Source organism: Lemur catta, chromosome 3 (genome assembly GCF_020740605.2).
Source record: "Lemur catta isolate mLemCat1 chromosome 3, mLemCat1.pri, whole genome shotgun sequence".
Lineage (NCBI taxonomy): Eukaryota > Metazoa > Chordata > Mammalia > Primates > Lemuridae > Lemur > Lemur catta.
The window spans coordinates 68,802,130-68,825,572 of NC_059130.1; the positions used below are offsets into that span (position 1 = coordinate 68,802,130).

Below are 23,443 nucleotides of genomic sequence, written 5' to 3' on the forward strand. Positions count from 1 at the left end.
GTCCAAATTCCCTATTTCAGTTTTTGAGGGTTTCCAAAATTTGATACCACCTAAGTATCAGTACTTTTTTCCAACATTTTCAGGAGGCTGGTGTTCTCACTGTCCTTTATGTTCTATCTTTATGAGTCTTGACTAAGAAGACATGCACTGGAGAAAATACTGTGCTTCAGATTCAAGCAATGAGGTAAAGATAGACAGGAAAGAAAAAATCAGTAGTGACGTTGATAACCCAGAAAGTAATGAACAGGATAACATGATGTTAGTGTCTTAGATCTAACGATGAACTTGTTTCAAATGGTACCTGGTATAAGAAATTTAAGCCCTAGTGGCTACAGTGTGCCAATGACTAATAATTCTCTTCCTTGGGTCTTGTCTCCCAGTGAATTTGCACATGTTCTCTTCACTAGGACTATTTTTCTCTCTCACCAACCCTTCATGCAGCAAACTCGTATTATGCTTATGATCTCAGCTCAAGTGTCACCACTTCTGGGAACTACCCTAACTCTTTGTCCTCCAACTTGCTACTTAGTATTCCTTTAGTATGTATTCTTATTAAATCTTGTCTTCCTTAATCTTGGCATGTAACTATAAATGTGTTTAATTAATTAATCTCCATATGACTACTAGGCCTTAAACTCATTGAAAGCACATTTCCATTGAATCCCCACACCTACCCGCGGACGGTAGGTACCTAGTAGAGACTCAATGAATAACTGTTGAAGAAAAGAATGAAAATTAGCCCATTGTTCTTTTCCCTCACTACTCAGCCTACACGGTGAAGACCTTCCTGGGCAATGTCATGATGACTCAGTCATGTCACGTGCAGAAGCAGGTGGATACCACCGCCAAGCCAGGGCCCAGCTGACTGACAAGTGCAGATGTTGCCAGCCAGCTGAAGACTTTTCTTTCCTAACATGCTTTTTCTTCATCTTTATTCCTGAAACTCTTCACCAGAGCAAAGACTCTATGCTGATGAATTTTACTGTTGAGCAGTACAACTTTTACACTAAGCAATAGACTTTTGGCCTCTTAGTATGTTTTTTCACCTTAATAGTACCTTCCTTTGGCCCTATTCAGTTTCTGTTTTTCATTTCCCAACCTTTTGTTTGAAGCATTTGCCCATTCTACCCAAAAAAGTGCTTTTAGAATCTGCCAATGACTTGTTTTTATCTCCAAACTTAAACTTTCGCATGCCCCTTATCTATAATCAAAAGAGTCAGTTAATAAATGTGAAAGGGATTCCCTTGATTGCTATTTTATGTTAAACTTTAACATAGCTCACATGCCACACACAGAAGGAAATTCTGGATTAGGTGCTTGACACACTTATTCTCAGAAAATATACCTGAGGCTCACATTGAAAGATGAGGAAAGGCTTTTCCAAACTATTTGAGGTCACACAATATTCAAGAAGGAACTTTCTGGACATAAAATCCAGATGTGGAAATTGGAGGTATGGATGAGCAATAGTGGTATTCATTCATTTACTCAACAAATATTTTTGAGCATCTGCTAGATATGGTTCTAGGTGCTGAGGTTATAGCAGCAAACAAACAAAACAAACAAAAATTTTCTGCTCTTCTGGAGCTAAAATTTTGGTAGTGAAAGAAGATTCTAAAGAAATAAACATAAAACATGTCAGATTGAATGGTCAGGAGAAAATGTTATCCTCTGATTTACTTAATCCATATCCCACATGAATCTTTGTTTTTCTTCGTAAGAGTTTCTGTGTACAAAAGTAGGATTGGGTAATGACTGGGTCTCTGTTTTGCCTTTAGAAATAGAATGGAAAACTTGTTTTCTCCTTCCAAACATCTGGACTAGGGCTTATTCTATTTCTCCTTTGGTGAGACATTTATTGAAATAATAACAGCCTCACTGTATCTATTCTTTTGTTGAAGAGAGATTAAGTGCCTAAGAAGGATCAGAAACAAGGTTGTATAAGAAAAGGGCAATAATATCTAGCATGATTTGCACTAGGCAAATAAGAACCATTAAGCCTTTAGGTATGCAACTCTCCAGCATGGAGAATGCAAACTAATATCCTCCACTCAGAGCAGAAGAATAGATGGACTGATGACAAAACACAAGGACTTTAATATACAACAAAATATACTGGCAGAGGGATTCTTAGACCTTGGACCAACCTGTTATCAGGAGAGAAGTTGTGGGATCTCCTCTGTCAATCTCTGAGAACAAAGCAGACATCAACCTCTCTACAAACTTAAGAATTCTTTCTGACAGGCAGATGGTCTGAGATTTTATTCTGTGATGATTTTCTCTCTACTCTCTTAGATCCATGATCATACTTAAAAATTTCTTTTTCATTGTTTACATATCCCACTTTACTTATTCCTTCTGTAACATTGATCCCTCCATTTGAGCCTATGCTGTTATCCACATTATCACTCAGTCACTTAGAGAGTTAGAGAAGGGTTAGGACCCAGGTCTTCTGCCTCCTGCTTGAGCCCAGGCCACTAAAGACCACTTGCCCTAAAGTCTTTGCCTGAAGGTCTGCCTCGTGGTTAAAAGCCAACACAAATCCATCTTGTGCCAAGTTCCCTTCTTCAGAAAATGACTAAGTGTGGCTCAAGCATAGTTAATAAAATTGCAGCTGAGATGAGACTGTGAGTCATCTGTCATACCCTGGTCTCTCTTTTACTAATCAGTTGAGAGAAACATTTCAAAATCAGAGAGCAGCAGCAAAGAAATATGAGATACTCAGACTTCTTGAGGCAATTAGAGACTAAAGAGCAGAAGGCAAATCAGTCTTCCCGCCTTGACAGTCTTAAAATACACACTGAAAGTAGACTTTGGAGTTACACTATTTGTGACAGATTTTGACCATAACACATTTTCTAAGAGGAAATAAAAATTACTCACTTCAGGACATGCATTCCACCCTCGCATCAGCAGAGAGGATATGGGCTTGGGAATGGAATAGCCAATGGGAGGTCTGATGTGGTGGTAAGCCATGTCTGCTGCTGCGGCCGCTGCAAAGCAAATGGTCACGTCAGGTTTGAAATTCACGTTTATTTCAAGAAACATATGAACAAAAAAGGCATCAAAAATTAATCTGTGCAACATCAACAGAGACTCAGACACTACTAGGCTGTTTTTTCTCAATGCTTTCAGCAAAATAGTGGATAATTTGATACTATAAGTTTATCTTTTTAATTGTTCATTCATTTGATTGTTGATTCAACAAAATAATGAGCAGAGGAAATTTATAAAGAAGCAAAGGAACATACAAAGGAGCATGCATGGAGCAAATAGTTTAGTCTGTCCGAAGTATAAAGTATGTGCATGATGTTCATAAAGGTGAAAGCCCAGTTGGACCAGACTTTCCAATGTCAAAAATCCCAGGCTAAAGAGCTTATATTGTGCATAGCAAGACAGGAGATACCGCTGAACCTCGCACTTCGGAAAACACCTGTATCACATGGGCAAGATAGATATTTTTTAAGCTTAAATCCTATTACTGGTTACAAGGATGTTGGGATTTTAATTTTTAATACTTATAAAGTTATTTGTTAAACTCAAGACACTTCAAATCAATTATTTTAGCTAATATTACTCATTGATCAAATTCCCCAGTGTTGCCTGCCTGCACGGATTTCTGAATATTGCTCATCTCAAACTCCACATCATCTGTGTTGGGATTCTTGAGACTTCATTGTATATTCCTGATGGCTAAATATTTTTCTGTTCTGCAACCAGTGATCTCTATAACCCCTTAGAAGCCAAGCTTGTCGCTATTTCAATTGAATACATTTTGTATCAGGCATCATGCTAGATACCTACATAAAGTCTTTCAATCCTTGTAATAACCACACAAGGTAGGTAATTTTTTTTGTGTGTAACTACTTTTTAATTTATAAACATGTTATATATAACTAGTAGTTGGTGCAGTCTTTTGTTCCAAAGTCTGTGCTCTCTTCAGCACACATCATAATGAAAATATTCTGTAAACAACACATGGTGCTCTGTTTATTTCTCATAAAAATTGCTCTGTACCAGTGGGAGGATAAAGTTCCAGGTCATTGCTGCTTCCTGTCTTCTAGATTGTTGTGTTGTTAGCATCTGTCTATATCTTAATGACTTTTGAGATACAACCCACAATCACTACCTCTCCTTTACTAAAATTTACTCCCATTGAACTCTGTTTATATTACTTCCAGTAGATCTAGTGAAATTACATGCCATGTAATTTAATTAACATTTTGCTTTATGAATTATTCTGAATGACTACTTAATTTAGCCATTTGTAGAATTACCACATTCTTTGTAAAACTTTAGAAAATTAAAAGAATTAGAAAGAATAATATGTTATAATTTAGGGAAAACCATTGTTAAAATATTTTGCATATTTCTTATATAGTCTTTATATCATTGAGCCTATGTCAATATATAATTATGTAATTATTCTTTTCTTAAATTAAAGCATTAATTTAAGCAAGCAATTAAGCATTTTCCCATGTTATTAAAACTCTGTTAACATATTTTAAGGACTCTGCATTTAGCATGATTTACTTAATCATTTCCCAATTTTAGGTTGTTTCAAATTTGGGTGTAAAGACGTCAAAGAATATCTTTTTGAACACAGGTTCCCTATTTCATAGATTATTCATTTATGATACTTTGAGGGGTGAAAATGATCTGTGAAAGGGCATAACTACTTTAAAGACTTTGGCACATACTGATAAACAATTTTCCTAACAGTTGTACTAATTTATATTCTCAAAAACAGGTGTGTGAGAGGGTTATCATATCTGCACCAGAATTAGGTTTTTTTATTTTATAAAAGATTTTACTAACTTGAGAGGTAAATATAACTGCTCATTTGTTGTTAAGATTGTATTCTTACTTATCAAATGTGTCACTACTTACCAAATGTGTCTTTTGCATTACAAAAAAACATTTTGGATTACTTTCATTGGTTACTCTTGGCTATTTTTAATTCTTTCTAGAATAAGGTAAGTTAATAAATTGATACTTAGTGATAATTGATCTTCTAACTCTGCTCTACTTTGTTACCTTATGATCATTTGGATATTGTTGAACTGGTACAGCTATAAGCTATATAAACCAGTATAGTGGACACATTTAAAATAATTATACACATTCTAATGGGTGGAGGAGAGACTATTCATAAAATGAGTTAAATTCAGATGCAGGTGGCGATCATCCCTCTATGAAACTCTTTTAGATTCCAATATAAAGCGTATAGAGTTACTTGTTTGCCTCTTGGCACTGTGGCTGGAAAATCAGTTTAAGATGAATGATATTTAATTTTTCATTATTCAAAGTGGATTCTGCAAAGCCTTGGCATCTCCTTCTCCCCTTTGCTTTATGCACTCTTGGCAGTGGTACTACTCATTAGCACCTCCCCCAGAAAGTGGGCAATGCAACATGAGGGGTTATGAAATTGAAATTCGTCACTTTGAGATTGTTTTGTCAGTCCTGCCTAAACAGCCATACTACACCAACAGCTGGGAAATTTTCTGGTATTACAGATTCCGGAAAGTGACTATCAGCCCATTAATCAAATTTTTACCTTGATTACTACAAAAATATGTTAAAACGTTTATGTAAATGTTGGTTTCTACTTTCACAAATGAAACTTTGCCATTAAAAAAGAATAAGGCTAAATTTTAAAATATCAATAACTATTTAATGAGCAACTATTCTTTCAACACTATCCTGTGATAATTATCAATCATTTAGTAAAACTTATAATCTAAATTTTAGAACAGGACTAATAGAACTTTCTGCAATGATAAAAATGTTCCCTGTACTGTTCAATATAGTAGCATAAGGCTTTTGAGCACTTAAAATGTGGCTAATATGATTGAGAAGTTGAACTTTTAATTTCTTTAATTTCAGTTAATATAAATTTCAGCATAAATAGTTATGGTTAGTGGTTCTCATATTGGATAGCACAATTCCAGAGCATAGCTCTCGCTCCTGTTATCCTGAATAACAAGACTTGAGTTAAACACAATTTCATGAGTCAGCCTCAAGGGTCTATGTAACTATGGTGTCAATTTGTGGACTCAAGTTCTTCATTGTTTATCAATACTTTATCATAAAAAGAAGAGATGTGAATAGAGATTGCCAGTGTTATTTCTCAAAAGAATAGACTAGTGAGTTACATAATAGATATTCAATACAACATGTAATAATCCTCATTCATTTATTCATATGTCAAAATGTATTGAATGTTTTATGTAAGTGATAATAGGCAAAGAAAAAATTTGGTGTTATTTTTTCAATGAAATTTGGTAAATTAATGAATAATTATAAACGAATGACTGCATTTTTCACTGTTTTTTATGGTTCAATTGTAAATTCTAAAATTTGACTCCTTTTGCCTGGAATGCTCTTCCCTACTCCCTTTTCCTTCATAACATCTACTGTCATTTAGGTCTTAGCTTACATTGACTCTCTCTGGGTGCCTTTCCTATGTACTCCCACAGCATGCTGTACTATCGTAGCATGTGTTATATTTAATTTCCTATTTACTTGCTTGCTTTTGCATATACATTATAAGGTCCTTGAGGTCAGGGATTGTGTCTTGTCACCACTGTACCTGTGCCTAGCACCATAACTGGCAACTAACAGATATTCAAAAAGTATGCAGTGAATAAATCAATAAATGAAATAGTTCAAAATATTATTTAACTAGACCATAATACAGATTCTGGTATATTGGATTCAGTAAACATTTATTGAATGAATGAATGAATGAATGAAGATGAGGGATGAATGCCAATGAATATCTTACTCATTATTATGTTTTCGGAACAATGCACAATGCCTAGACTTCAAGAAACATGATTTAGTTTAATATTAAGTTACAATGTAATTAGGTAAATCATTGAGATCTAGTGGAAGATTTACTCAATAATATTATCTTTTGTTCAAAACATTTGGGGGGGCTTCAATAAACTGAAGCAGTACAACATATTAAGAAATTCCCTTACTCAGGAAATCTGGAGGCCTAATTTTCAGTTTAGCTTTTCTCTAAACTCTCAGGGAGATGCTCATTAAGCCAATTCTCCTCTGTGAGTAATAATTTTGCTAAATGTAAGATGAAGCAGGGAGGACACAGTGTAATGGTGACAAGCATGGGCTTTGGGGACACAGAGCTGTGCATTTAAGCCTTGACTCCATCTTTTACTAGTATGTGACATTGAGAAAATGTCTTATCCCAATAGAACCTAAGTTGCAGGTGGTTATTAGGATTAAAGGAGATAATAGAGAGCACCTGGCACATTGTTGGCTCTCAGAAAGTGTTATCTGTGTTGTTGCTTTTATTATTATCATCTACAGATCTCAGGGTCTTACTGATTCCTTTTAGTCTGAACCTAGAGAACTAAATATCAAAAACATCATGGCATGTTTTCTGTTCTGTTTAGAATACCAGAAATCTTAGTTCATTCTGAGGTTCTCTTTGGCTGTGAATAACAATATTACATTGAGTTACTGCAAATTTTAAGGCTACAAACTGTCTCATCTGTCATAAGGCTCAGCCCATAATGCAATATGGCTATTGTGGAGAGGATGACGATGCAGCTGTCCATGATGAAATTAATTATCTAGACCCTGCTTATGGATAAATTAGTACTAGATTCTGAATTCTTAAAGTCGCCTCTCACTGTTTTCTGTTTTATAAAATTAAATCTAAGCATTCTCATTAAAAAGATAAAAAGAGAGTAATAAAGTACAATAATTTGTTAGTAAGTTTTGACTAAGATAAAAATTGCCAGAATTTTTTTTTCAATTTTGATTGTGTGTATGTGTGTTCTAAAAAACACGATTGATTCTATTTCATTGTTTTTAATGGGCAGGGCTGTGATGAGACAAAGCAAGTGTGTTCTACAATCCCGGCAAGAGCTGAGACACACTCTTTGTTAAACTGACACTTTTCAATGATGTATCACCAGAGTATATAACATCTGAGAGAGACCATGAGATTGTAATCTTGAGATTGCCCTAAGAATGGCTTAATTTTTTAAACCACATCCCATTCTCATTACATACTGTCAGAAGAATAGATTAATTTGCTCCATTGTCTGTTCTCATTGCAATCTTTGTCAGTGTAATGAAGTATTGGAATGTTAATATCACAGAAATATCACCATCTATTGGACTGATTTGATCTTTCCAGTGATCTGCGTAATGATTGGTTGGCTCAGCTCTTCTCTGTGATAAACTGATAAAGATTGGCACAACAAACATGGGATTTCAGAACTTTAGCTCACTCCTATTTTCCTACCACTAGTCAAAGCACAGTCCACATCATCAGTGTGCTTATACCCTTTGAGGTTATTATATTTATGATGCTTTAGGATCCTAATCAAATATGAAGAAGAACACAATTATCTAATATTTAAGGAGGATTAGCAGACTCAAATGTCTATCAATATGAGACCTGTGGAATAGCTTTGTTTCTAAAGGTACTTTGATTCATACTTTTAAAAAATACATAGGAGGCAAAAATGTCTACAGGCCATCTTTGGCTCCTGGACTTCCAGTTTGCAACTCTGAGTTAAAGTCTCAGTAAAAAGTCTCACCAAAACCTGGCTCGAATAAATTGGCATATGTTCTCAATTTGCTGCTACATCCCAGACTTAGTTTGAGCCTGGCATTAAGGAATCCCAGGACACAGAGTTGAGTCTCCTTGTGAACCAGCTGGCTTCACACAGGAAAATAAAAGAAAAACAAGAGGCTCTCTTTTTTGGCCCCAGACTATAATCTGAAAGTGAGCCACAAAATTGGATACCTGGTTATAAGGGAAAGAGATTGGATAAAATACATATTGATGGATTAATTCATCCCAGCTTTCTTCTTTAGTTTCTCATGATTTATCAGAGGAGACAAGCCTAAGAGAGGAATAAAATGTAGGAAGCAGGTGTTGATTTCTTTCTCTAAAATGTATCCAGGACAGCTCTTGTTTGCCAAGTTGTACCAGCTCTTTTTTCATCTTGCCTGGTGCTTCTCTCTCTGCTTGGCTTCACACCTTGGCTCCTTCCCCTCCTAATCTCATCATTTCTCTCACAAATCTGCTCCTTTTCCTGTATCTGTCACTATCCTGCTGGGTAGTGGTCACCCTTGACTCCTCTCTCTCCCTCTTGCCCCCACCTCAATCCATTGTGATGCCCTATCAAAATCTTCCCAAACCAACCTCCTTTCTCTTCGAAAGCTATTACTCCAATTAAGATCATAGACATTTCTTCTACAAGAAATGGCCTCCTTGCTTCTGGTTTTAAACTTCTCCAATCCAGCCTTCATTTTGTAACAGGAGGGGGGATTCTAGAATAGTAATAGAATTATACTATATCCCTTAAAATTCTGCAGTGACATCCATTGTTGACACACACAAGGCCTGTGATGGTTAATCTTATATGTCGATTTGAATGGGCTAAGGATACCCAGATAGATAGAAAAACCTTATTTCTGGGTATGTGTGTGAGAGTGTTTCCAGAAGAGAGAACATTTGAGTCAGTAGACTGAGTAAAGAAGATCTGCCCTCTTCAATGTGTGCAGACATCATCCAGCCCCTGAGTGTCCTGACAGAGCAAAGAGGCAGAGGAAGGGAGAATTAGCTCTCTCTTCTGGAGGGGACATCCATCTTCTCATGATCAGAACTTCAGGTTCTCAGGCCTTCAGACCCTGGAGTTTAAACCAGTGGCCCTCCTGATGGACTGGGGCTGAAGTGCATCACCACTTGCCCAGTTCTCCAGTTTGCAGACAGCATATTACAGGACTGCTCAGCTGTCATAATGGTAGGAGCCAATTCCCACACTAAATCCCCTCTTATATATCTAAATATATGTATCCTATTGCTTCTGTTTCTCTGGACAACCTTGACTTATACAAGGACCTTCTCCATCTAGCTTGAATTTTACATATACAATCTGTCTTGTGACTGACAGCTTTGTGTTTTCTGATTCATTCGTACTGAATTATTTGTGAATTTCTCATGTCTGTGGACCTTGCTAATACTGCTTTCTCCTGGAACACCTTCCCCACCTCCCCACTGTTTATCTATTTAATTAGAAGTCATCTTTTTAAGATGCAGTTCAGGTATCATCTGCTCTAACAATCCTTTCCTGATAGCCTTTTACCTCCTCTAGTCTCCTTAGTCCTCTGTGCTTCTCTGTGCTTCTCTCTAGTTGATACTCATTCTGTTGATCGTACTTTTCACTCCCCCTCTTCACTATGAGTAGTTTGAGTGCCTTATTCCTCTTCATTTTAATCTTACTCTAGCACAGTTCTTGGCCCATAGGAAATGCTCAATGGTGGCCTAAAGATAATATTAATAATAATAGCTAACATTTAACTATTGTTAGCCACTGCTTCAACCTTTTGGGGTAGGTCCTAATATTGTGCCAGTTTAAAAAATAAACCGAGGTATAGGTAGGTTAAGTTATTTGCACAAAGTTGCAAGACTTGTGCTGTTTTACATTATGCCAATTCTTTTTAGCCCCTACAGTGTCAGCTTACAAAATGTTTTTTCTTTAAAAAATTGCATAAATTGCTAACATTGAAAAATGTTTACATTTCTAAACAAACAAACAGAAATTAATTGATATGGTAACAATGAGCAGGCAGACTTACATTCCTGCTCATCACTATTTGGATAGAGCTGGGTAGCAGCTGTCCCCTTGACAGAGCATGTGATTTCCTATCCATCACACTGTTCTACTTTGAGCATTTGCATGTTTTCCCTGGCCCTTTAATTTGACCCTTCTTTACTTTGACCTTTAAGGTGGTAGATGTGATGGATTCTCAGTTTTCTAAACTTGAGATTACCAAGTTAATTTGAACATATACTATGCAAAAGAGACCCTAACTTCAAGATCTTCTGAACGTTTACTTATCACTTGTGTAGGAGTCAATGCTAATATTGGTGTTCTACTTTTATATTTCTCCCAGGAGGTAGTCTGCTGCTAAATACAGAAGGATGAGCTCTAGTAATGTTGCTACTACCATAATTGATAATGCTGTCTCACACTGTAGTCATGGATTTGCTCCTCATTGTAAATGGCTAATATGTAGCTTATATTGAATCTGATGCTTCACATAATTTATTGCTGAACATATGCTAGATTGCCTAACCACTGCAATGATATTAGCCATCTTGTTTCTTGATTCATGGTAACTGTCCAACTTTAAAAATTCAGCATCTATCATAAACAAACTTTCTTTCCAATAAAGTACTACACATTTTAATATCTAGGATAGGGGAATCAAGTTATTCTTAGGCAAGACTTTTAACTTTTTTTATTAAATAATATTTTCCCTCTAAAAAGAGTAAATATTTATGGGGGTCCATGAGAGAGGGGGGGTCTTTATCCCCTTCAAATATTAATTTTATAATTGGCAAAGCATAATGGAGCAGAGAAAATTGCCAAACTATGTGGGTAAAATATGATAAATATTATGATAAATGGTGACTTGGGATATGGATGAAACTGCAGTTAACTTGATATTGGAGCATTAAGAAAGATTTTTGAAAGACGTTATATTGAAGCTAAGATCTAAAAGTAAATTGGAGTTAGTATGATGAAAGTGGGGCAGAGTGTCTCTGACAAAGAGACTCCTATGCACAGAGGCATGGAGGTGAGAGGAAACATGCTGGGGAAATGAAATAGTTTCCTGTGGTTGGGATGACTATAGATGACAGGCTGCATGTGGCAAGAAGGAGACCTGGGGAGGAAGGCAGGGACGTAATCAGGAGGGGCTTCATAGATTGTTTTAAGAAATCTTGTTTTTATCTTAAGAGCAAAGAAAAAACATTGGGGATTTTAAGTCAGGAAAGCCATATGATGAAACCGAATTTTTAGAAAGCTAAATCTAGTGACTGGTGGAGAAAAAGATGATGAGCAAAACTGAAGATGGGATACTATTTAAGATACTGTGCAGTATTCTACATGTGAAATAAGGAAGTAGCAGTGGAGATGGAGATAAGTGGATGTATTTGAGAGATACGGAGCGGGAACCTGGTGTGGTGGCTCGTGCCTTTAATCTGTTTCCTTGGGAGGCCAAGGCGGGAGGATCGCTCGAGGTCAGGAGTTTGAGACCAGCCTGAGCAAGAGCAAGACCCTGTCTCTACTAAAAATAGAAAGAAATTAGCTGGACAACTAAAAATATATATAGAAAAAATTAGCCAGGCATGGTGGCGCATGCCTGTAGTCCCTGCAACTCAGGAGGCTGAGGCAGGAGGATCGCTTAAGCCCAGGAGTTTGAGGTTGCTGTGAGCTAGGCTGATGCTATGGCATTCTAGCCCAGGCAACAGAGCAAGACTCTGTCTCAAAAAAAAAAAAAATTAATTATATTTCTATATGCTAGCAAAGAAACATTGGACATTTTGACATTTTTTAAAAATAACATTTCCAATGGTATCAAAACCCACAAAATATATAGAGAGAATTCTAAAAATATGTGCAAAGTTTGATGGTAAAAGGTACAAAATACATTGATGACAGAAATTAAACAGGACCTAAATGAAGGGAGAGATATACTATGTTTATTGAGCAGAAGACTTTACATGCTTATGATGTCTATTTTTCTCAGGCTGATCTACAGATTCAATGCAATCCAGTCAAAATTTCAAGTTTTTTTTTTTTTTTGGTAGAAATAGACAATCTGATTCTAAAATTTATGTAGAAAAGCAAAAATACCTAAATAGACAAAGCAATTGACTGATTACCTGATTTAAATACTTACTATAAGGTATCAAGGTAGTGTATTATTGATGTAAGGGTAGACATATAATCAATAGAATATAATAGAGTCAAAAATAAATACACATATATATGGTTACCTGATTTTTAACAAAGGTACCAAGTGATTTAATGAAGAAAGGACAGTTTTTTCAACAAATCATGCTGAAACAATTGGACATCCATATTAAAAAAAAACAGATAAATAAATATTAATAAAAGAATGACAAATTCAACCTATACTATTAAAAAAGAACTCAAAATGAATCTTATAAATATAAAACCTAAACCTATAATACTTCTATGAGAAAGCATAGGTGGAATTTTTTGTGGCCTTGGGTGAGGCAAGAATATTTTAGATAGGACGCAGAAAAATTAATTTAAAATTTTAGAAGATGGACTTCATTGAAATTAAAAACTTGTGCTCTTTGAAAGACAATGATAAGAATATGAAAAAGCAAGTTACAGATTATAGGAAATTCCTTGTAAAACACATAATAGGTGAAGGACTTCTACCTAAAATCTAAGAACTTTTACAACTAAATTATAAGACAATTTTGAACAACTATTTCACAAAAGATATATGGATAGCAAATAAGCACTTGAAAATATTATCAATATTATTAGTCATTAAAGAAATGTAAAATAATAGCACAGTGACATACCACATGTTCCCCACTAAAATGGCTAATTATATATATTTTCAAAAAGACAATACAAATGCTGGCAAGGATATGAAACAACTGAAATTCTCATAGACTACTGCTGGAAATCCATAATGGTATAGGCACCTTGGGAAAGCTCATTATAAGGTGTAGTAATCCATCTGTTATGCATTTATCCAAAAGAAATAAAAACAACCACACAAAGACCTAACTTATTTTAGCAAGTTTATTCATAACAGCCTAAAAGTGAGATTAACTCGAATGATCATAAACTTGTGTATGCATAAACAAATTGAGTCACAGCTACAATACAGAATACTATACAGCAGTGAAAAAGAATAAATTACTGATGGCTGGGTGTGGTGGCTCACGCCTGTAATCCTAGCACTCTGGGAGGCTGAGGCAGGAGGACTGCTTGAGCTCAGGAGTTTGAGACCAGCCTAAGCAAGAGCAAGACCCTACCTTTACTGAAAATGGAAAAATTAGCTAGGTGTTATGGTATGCACCTGTAGTACCAGCTACTCAGGAAGCTAAGGCAAGAGGATCATTTGAGCCCAGTACTTTGAGGTTGCAGCGAGCTACGATGATGCCACTGCACTCCACCCGGGCGGACAGAGTGAGACTCTGTCTCAAAAAAAAAAAAAAAAAAGAAAAAAAAAAAAGAGAATGAATTACCAATAAATGCAGCATACTGTTGGTGTGTTTGCTTTGGGGGTCTTAGTGATAAATTCTTTGCCAAGGGCAATGTCCAGAAGAGTTTTTCCCGTGTTTCTGCTAGAATTTTTATAGTTTCAGGTCTTACATTAAGTCTTTAATCCATCTTCAGTTATTTTTTATATATGGTGAAAAAGAGGAACCCAGTTTCACTCTTCTGCATGAGACTATCCAATTTTCTCAGCACCATTTATTGAATAGGGTGTCCTTTCCCCAGTGTATGTTTTTGTCTTCTTTGTAAAAAACCAGTTGGTTGTAGCTATATGGTTTTATTTCTGGGATTCTCTATTCTGTTCCATTGACCTATGTGTCTACCTTTATACCAGCACCATGTTCTTTTGGTTACTACGGCCTTGTAGTATAATTTGAAATCTGGTAATGTGATGCCTCTTAATTTGTTATTTTTACTTAGGATTATTTTGGCTATTTGTGCTCTTTTTTGATTCCATGTGAAATTTAGGATTGCTTTTTCTAGTTCCATGAAAAATGATATTGGTATTTTGATGGGAATCGCATTGAATCTGTAAATCACTTTGGGCAGTATGGACATTTTAACAATATTGATTCTTCCAATCCATGTGCATGCGTGCTTTTCCATTTTTGTGTGTCCTCTATGATTTCTTTCATCAGTGTTTTGCAGTTCTCCTTATAGAGATCTTTCACCTCTTTGGTTAATATATTACTACATATTTTATTTTCTTTGAAGCAATTGTAAATGGCATTGAGTTCTTGATTTGACTCTCTGCTTGACTGGTATTAGTGTACAGAAATGCTACTGACTTATGTATATTAATTTTGTAACCTGAGACTTTACTGACATTTTTTATTAATTGTAGGAGTCTTTTGGAGGAATCTTTGGGGTTTTCTAGATATCAGATCATATCCTCAGCAAACAGGGATAGTTTGACTTCCTGTTTTCCAATTTATTTCTTTCTCTTGCCTGATTGCTCTGGCTAGGATTTCCAGTACTGTGTTGGTCTCTACATGAGTACCAATACATATTGTGATGCTGGTTAAGACTTCTAACTTGTTAAAAAGGATGTTTAACTAACATCCTTTTTGAGTTTATCCTTTTGAGATATTGTTATGGGTGACCATTAGGAGCTAAATTAAATAAATTATATTTAATATAATTTAGTTATATTAAATGAATACAATTAATTTAAAATTTAGTTGTGATTTCACTTGACAACTACTTTTCAAGCATACTAAGTTCTGGGTATGCAAAGTCCTTACAGAGATTCCTGTCTACTGTGGCAAGATATGAGAGCAACCCAAATAAAATGGAAACATATGCAGATAAAGTTTACTTTAAACCAAAAATATGTGTAATATTGCCCATGATTACATTGCTCACCTTTACTTTCTACATGTAAGCAGAGTGTAATGTATATCAGCAATGGAAATTAGACTTACCATGCTCCAGTTTTGGAATAAATCCATAATATAAATACAAAATTATTAAGAAAATCAATTTTCTTTTGAATAATGTGAGATAAGCAGAGAACAGTCCTAATAGGTTATTTTGTGTTGCCACTTTCCTATCCCTATTTACATATTAAAAGTACAATTCTAAAATCTACTCTCAATAAATATTTCATTGTCCACTTTATTTGGCCCCACATATCATGTAGCCATAGTCATTGGCTTGTTTTATTAACAACAGATAAATCAAAGCCCTAAACTTTAACAAGATATACTTACACTTCTGTGTGCCTGTGTCTGAAATCACAGAATTAAGTCATTAAGTTTTCTGGATTGTGCACATACCTTAGAACAATTTTAGATTGTTTGCTTAACGCCTCCCTTGTCATCCCACTGAGAATGATCATTTTGGGAAAAAAATATTTCTTGAGGTTGTTAAAACGCAATGAACTTTAGGAAACAGGAAAAGTTTAATTTAATTGCAGCATGTCTTACCGGGCTTGAGATGAGCGAATGGAATTTCGCCGGTGAGAAGTTCCCACAAACACAGAGCGTAGCTGAAGACGTCAGCTTTGACGGTGTACCGAGTGCACTGCGTGAACACCTCAGGAGCCATCCAGCGGAGGTTCTGTGCGTCAGTAAACATTCACAAGCCATTTACCAAATGCTTAGCTCCTCTGCGGCAGAGTAGTATTTTCTGGGTGAAGATTTGTTAAGTGTTCTCCCAATGTTCTCAAAACAGAAATGTAAAATAACATTGGTACTGCCCTCCATGTCTGCAATAAATTCCTTTATATACATACCTAGTTTGTTTACTGTGGTTTTTCAGTTTCTCAAATGACATCTTTTTTAATCATTGGAAGATCATAAAATTCATAATTCTTCCCCCAAAAAATCACACAAATGCCAATCATCAAGTAGCTTTGCCTCTTATAAAATGATTGTCACAACAGCAGTGTTTGTTGTTTATTTGTGAGCGTCTTTCTCCTTAGAAGCCTTACAAGCTTCAGAATAGCCAACCATAGATTCATCCAGGGACCCGAGGCCTCCCTGGGAGTGAATCACACACCGTGGGAGGCACCTCCTTTAAGTCTTCAGGTTATAATTTAGGAAGTTACTAAATTAGGCCCATAAATAGTGCTCTCACGGCTAAGGAGAGAAAGGGCTATAGAGGAGTGCCCAGAATATCTCTATGAAGTAGATTTATCACCAGCAGGATCAGGTCTGTCTTAATTTCTTTGTTTGCCCAGATGTGCTATTTCTGAATGCTGTTTGTGCAATATTCCAAAAAAAAAAAAACAAAAAAAAAACCCTGTAAAATATCACAAGTTTCTCAGCACAAAGTTCTACCCTCTGTTTGAATGGCATTATTTACATTCTTTTCATTTGCAATTACATATTCTTTAGTTTAAAAAATTAGTTTCCATTCTGGGATGCAAATGCATAAAATTCATTTGTTTGTAGTTTAGGGTACAGAATATTAGTCTTTAAGGTAGGAGATGAAAATTCTAGTTCTGGCTCCACCACTGACTGAGCAGCTCTGGGCAATTGTCTTATGCTCCCTGGACCTAATGTTTAAACATTAATGCATCAAGAACAAAACAGAGGAATAAGCCCCTTACACCTCTAAAATCCCATGGCTCCATATCTTATCAATGAACTTTGCTAAACACCTTTGTATGTATACTGAACAAAACCATTATTCTTTTATTACTTTTACTGAAATCTCATGTGTAGTGCTGGCTGCTGATAATTCTTTTGAAATGTCTACCTTATTTTGAAATCATGCAAAATTTCAGCTTTTCAAGAATATCTATATTCTGATTATGGTAATCTTATGTAATTCTTCAATCACTGAACTTACACACTGCTTTAAATCTGTCTGCTTACTACTGTGTTTTCTCCACTAGAAAATGAACTTCTTGAGGTTAAGGACTAGGTTTTTATTCACGTTTTGCATTCCTGTCCTTTTGCATAATGCCCAAACCTCAATATATGTTTATTAAATGAAAACTTTGTGTGCAAACTGAGAGTGCAAAGTCATACAAAAGCACAGAGAGAAAAGAGTGTGTGTGTGTGGGGGGGGCGAGGCAGGTTATAGATGGGAACCTGTTTAAAATGGCTAAAATTTGCCTGAGCCTTGTGAAATGAATAGATTTCATCCAGGTGGGGTGCAGCAAATGGCTTTCCAGGCTGAGGATACCATGCTGGCAAAGTCATGGAATGGGAAAGTAAATGGCATGTTTGGGGGGATAGCCAGGTGGTTTTTGTGCTGGGGCACAGGGAACTTGAGGAAATTTATGGTGAAAGATGGTGAAAGAGCAGGCCAGAGAGGGGCCCTGGGGCCAGACTGGGGAGGGCAGGGGGCTGCCAGGCAAAGAAATTTGGATTTTTGCCTATAGACAGTGGGGCATGATAGAGGGTTTATAGGAGGAAGGGAATTGTCTGAATAGCACCACTTAGCTGATTTACAGAGAATATACTGGAAGGAGGACTGAAATTAGAAACCTAGTGCAATAGTCTAGCAAAGAGGTGATGAGGGTTTACACTGAGGCAGTGGTAAATGTGAGGTTTAAGATGTTTGGATGAACTTAAAAAAAAAAAAAACAGAAAAAGTGATTGAGTAATGTGTAAGCAGAAGCAGGAAAGGGAAGCAGAAGCAGGAAAGGGAAGGAATGAAAAATTACTCTAAGCTTGGGTAATTAGTTATCACAGGTAGTCCAGAAGGAGAAGTGTACTTTTTTTGGGGGGGTGTGGGGAGGGGAGAAAGGTTGAGAAAGTGAAGGAGAGGGCAGGTAATGAATTTAATTGCAGGCATTTTGAGTACAACTATCCTTGCTTCAGATGTTATAATTTACATTTTACTTAAACATTCATAGTTGACTATACTACCTATCGCCTTATAATGTTAAAGTGGAGAACTATGAATAGTTAATAGATGCTGATGAGCATCTATTTTATATTATACATAATTATGTAATTATAATATATATACTATAGTTAGTTACCTATTAAATGTTACTGTAAGTAGTAAAATGATCTAAATATGAAGTGATCCATGCCCACCATGTAGTTTTCAGTTATACTTGAAACGTACTCTGTATTATTTTGTCTGTAACACTTTCCAAATATATATCTTATCTATTTCTCTAGCAGAGCTTTGAAATAGTTATTTTGGGAGCTTACTAAAGATAAAAACATAAGACATTATCCTGTCACTGAGACAATGACATTTCTTCCAGTTAAAGCTGCTCTCATCTTTCTTCCTCTCATGCTGAGTTTACACATTTTAATTGGTTTATAATTATAGGAAACACAAGCAGCAGCAAACCCCAGGTTGTTTTGTCATGTTGTCTTCATCCAGAGACTGCAGAAATCTTGATTCTAAAGGAAAGAGAAAACAAATTCATATCAAAGGAAATATCTCAAAACTAAGGTCAAAGAACACAGCTAAAATTTTGAAACCTCAAGAAACCTCTGTCTTATTCAAATTCTCACTTCCTTTCTCTTGGCTGGGGATATCAAAGAAGAAAAAATAGGTATAAATGATAGACTTTCAAAATTTACGGTCATTAAAATCTGAATGACTTAGAGGCATATAGCTGTCAGTGTAAAATCCATTTTCAGAGTCTTCGTACAATAATCAGTCACCAACTAAGAATGAAGAAAGAAATAGATGTCACTTGAAGTATTACTCATGGAAATCTCACCTCCAAAATCTGCCACCACAGCGTGCCCATCCTCATAAAGAAGAATATTGTGACTGTAAAACAAAAGTAGACTTTGAGTAAGCTTTACTATTTCCTAATCCAATTGGCTCTTCCAGGAAGAGGACAATAGGCATCATTTATTTACCCCGGAGATTAAATGGGCTCCAAAAAGCTAACTCCAATTTTCCTCATTTTGTTAATTCAAAAGAGATATTTATAAAATATGGTCATGTTCTAACATTGAAAGTATAAAGAATTCATACTTTAGATAAACCCTCTAAACTTGTTAAAAAGACCTATTAGCTGAAGATCAGCTTTTTAGCTCCTGAGGCTCATGTGCTAACAACTGTGGTTACAGGGAAAGAGTAAAAGGCATCATGAGCCTCCTAGAGTCAGAGCAGGAGAACCGGCTTGCTGGAACCCTAGGCACGGGGAGACTTCAAGGCAAGGCCTAAAATGAAGACAGCAAAAAGACTCTTTATAGAAAATGCCTTGGACAATACAGTCTAGCTACAATCTCAGACAAAGGCGTGTTTTAAGGTCTGTAGAATGAAGTCAGCTAAACCACTTTTTAAGGTTTTACGGAATAAAGTATAAAGGTCACCAAAGTTTCCTTTCCAATCCAGAATTCCAGCTAGATTAAGAAGAGTGTCAGAGGAGGTCTTCAATGTTCTTACCACAAAATAAAGTTAGCTATGGGGGGTGAATGGAGATGTTAACCTGAATATGGTAATCATCCCACAATGTGTATATATATATATATCTCAAATCACTTTTTATACCATAAATATATATTATTTTTATTTGTCAGTTATACTGGAGGGAGGGAAGTATTTTTTTAAAGAAGTAAATCAAAGTTGGCATAGTCCAAAGAGAGGTCATTCCTCCCACAAATTAGTGAATTGAGTTGTGGACTGTTTTACAGACAAGCACACGATGATCCAAAATTGTCTTTGAATGCTTCTTGTTGAATGCCGTTGTTGCCCATTTCACATTTGGCTTTCAGATGACTCATTTCAATCTTAGGAGAATCCCACTGGATTTCTTTTAACGCATATGGGCTATACTACATTTATTTTGTAAAAAATTATACAATGTTCTTCTAACTGTAATTATTTTGCTTTATGATTAAGAAAAATACTATTATTACTTAGTCCTAAGTAAGTCCAGTGTGATATTGAATCATTTATATAATTGCCTTCTGGCACTTATGTGGCCTTTATAAGAAAGTTACTTTGAATTTATATTTTAATTGTTAATGATTTTATCTTTGGAGTACAGACTTAATCTTTTCAATTATGGAAAATCTAAAATGTGTTAAAGTCACTTTTCTTGGAGTAGCACAGTGTAGATGTATTTGAGGACATCATAACAGGAATCTCCAAGGTGTTGTCTTTAACCACAAATTACTAATTGATACATGTGACGAGAATGAAATTGTTAAGTCAGAGAACTCTACAGCATCAGGAGCACTCTGGAAGTTCAAACACAACAAGAAAAGTGTATCTAAATGCTGTACCACTAGATTCCTTACAGGATTTGGAAGAGTTACATTACCACATTCCCTTGGCCTATCAGGGGATAATTAGTGTTACATTTCACATATATCCTTGAAACACATACTGAACATAGATTTACCAATCATATTAAAATTATATATAGCATTTTTGTTAACTCCATTGTTTTATTGTTGACTTCAATTAGTTATCTAGAACAGTGGTCATCAAAACTTTTTTAGCAGCATGACCTTATTATATAAAACAAATTTGCAAGTAGATCTGCTCTAGTTAAATGTAGGAAAAGGCTCACAGGACCCCTACTTAAAAGTCCTCTTTTCTAGGCCGGCCGCAGTGGACCACGCCTGTAATCCTAGCACTCTGGGAGGCCGAGGCAGGAGGATTGCTTGAGCTCAGGAGTTTGAGACCAGCCTGAGCAACAGCGAGACCCCGTCTTTACTATAAATAGAAAGAAATTAGCCAAACAACTAAAAATAGAAAAAATTAGCCGGGCATGGTGGCAAGTGCCTGTAGTCCCAGCTACCCGGGAGGCTGAGGCAGAAGAATAGCTTGAGCCCAGGAGTCTGAGGTTGCTGTGAGCTAGGCTGATGCCACGGCACTCTAGCCCAGGCAAGAGAGTGAGACTCTGTCTGAAAAAAAAAAAAAAAAAAAAAAAAAAGTCCTCTTTTCTAATATAGCAGCTCTATTAGAGGCAATGGCTGGAAAGCATGGATCTAGAGAAGGCTTAAATAAGTTATACTTCTAAGGCATAGTTTATTTATTAATCTGTTTTGTTTAAAATTCTTCCAAAGTAAATAATACATGTTACTAAGAATGACTATACCAGCTAGGTGGAGTGTTTAGCAAAAATTTACTTTTCTATGAAAGAAATTTAAGTAAATGTGGTCACTTGGCCAGCTGGCACATGATGGCATGAGAGGCAGGCTATCTCAGGGTGCAGGTATTGTGTCTTGTTCATTGATGTACCTCTAGCACTTTTAGCTCACTACTTATCACACAGGAGTATTCAATAAACATTTGTTGAACAAATAGATAAATGAAATGAAACTGAACATAGATCCTACTATTTCAGGTAACAATTAGGGCTTGGAAGGGTAAAGGCCGTATTATTTAATCAGAAAGTACTTACTGAACACCATTCATCAATCTATAAATAAGTATTTAAAATTCAGAGAACACTAAATTGGAAAAGGCATTAGAGGTAACCTAGTTTAACCCTCTTAGTTGCTATAGAAGTCCAAAGCTCAGAGAATTTAAGTGTATCACTAGAGGCTATATAGGTAGTAGCAGTATAGATCTAGAATTCAGCACCTCCAAGTTACCATCTCAGGTGTTAGAATAGTTCCTGACAAATAGTAGGCAATCAATTTATATATATTTTATGAATCATCCTTGGGTCATGCCTATGTACTTTTCCCCACAGCATGCTATTTACTTTCTCACATTGTCACAGCACTCTGGGAGATGCAAAGTAATACAAGTGATGGCTTCCATCTTCAAGGAACTTATGATACGCTGGTGAAAACTAAGATGAATGTTTTAAAAGAAGATAGTATAAGTTAAGAAAAGGATTAGCTTGAAGTGGGCTTTGAAGGACCGTCAATAAATAAGAGTATAAATATGTGCTGAGACTTTGTCATGTGCAGGAAGTTTTCTATCTACTGGGATACAGCAGTGAATGAGACAGGCAGAGACTGCACTTACATTGCAATGCAGAAGAGATGAGGCAGGAAGAGACAAAAGAGGGGAAAATTCCAAGTTGAAGGAAGATCTTGGCAAAGGGCAAGAATTGGGAATGTGCGTAGTATGTAATAGGAATGATGATAAAAATGTTCTTACTAAATTGTAGGGTACATGCTGAAGAATACTGAGGGAATATTTGGGTGGAAGTGGTGGTGTATTTCTAGGGAATTTGAAAGCCACAGAGCAAGTCTGGACTTGATGCAGGAGGCAACGAGGAGCTAGTACAGGGTACTATGCTCTCTGAAAGCAGAGAGAGTATTAAAGAATAACCTTAGGCTCTAGTTACCAAGTGACTAAAGTAGGAAGGTATACCAGAAAACAGGAAACAGATAACGGCGAATCCATCACAACATCTGAGAGAAATACCTAGATCTGGAGACAGTTTAGAAACAGAGGACACAACAGAACAAAACGAGCATAACCTTCAAAATCCTAGTTTGACCTTTTAACTAAAAAGCATTAATATATACAATGAGAAAGAGCCATCTTACCAGAAAGCCTGGGGATGTTTATGAAAAGGATAGTGGCTGACATGGGAGGATATGGAACCTGACTAAAGTCAAAATTATGCTTGGCAAGATTAGACTCACAAGATAAATAGCTATAACATTTATCATATTGAAATCACATTCAAAGTAAACTCTGTATTTAACAAACAATAGCAAATCAAACAAAACAAAGGATGCAGTAGCCATTTAGGAATGCAGGGCAATGTGAGTTAGCAGCAGAATGCTATGAAAATGGCATTGCAGAATGAGAGCACCTTAGGAAGGTCTAGAACAAAATGGAATTTCCTATTCGCTTCAAGATAGTCTTTTGGATTTGTCTATGCCTTCTCCAACTACTCAGTAACAACAAGAACTACATTTTAGACCTACCTCTAAGATCCTTTCATTCATTTTGTTCAGTAAGCCATGCTTTCCATATTGAATGAA

General features: G+C 36.0%; 1 protein-coding gene across 2 annotated transcripts in view; it reads right to left on the reverse strand.

Moving 5' to 3' along the window:
• The window catches only part of LOC123635512 (serine/threonine-protein kinase TNNI3K), a 273,749-nt gene that overhangs the window by 74,273 nt on the left and 176,033 nt on the right, over positions 1-23,443 (reverse strand). For both annotated transcript variants that reach the window (XM_045547740.1, XM_045547741.1), the window contains 4 exons: positions 19,249-19,301; positions 18,870-18,922; positions 16,034-16,166; positions 2,884-2,993 (listed from right to left, as the gene is read on the reverse strand). In XM_045547740.1, coding sequence (XP_045403696.1) covers positions 2,884-2,993; positions 16,034-16,166; positions 18,870-18,922; positions 19,249-19,301 — 349 coding nt within the window. The remainder of the gene's footprint in view (positions 1-2,883; positions 2,994-16,033; positions 16,167-18,869; positions 18,923-19,248; positions 19,302-23,443) is intronic.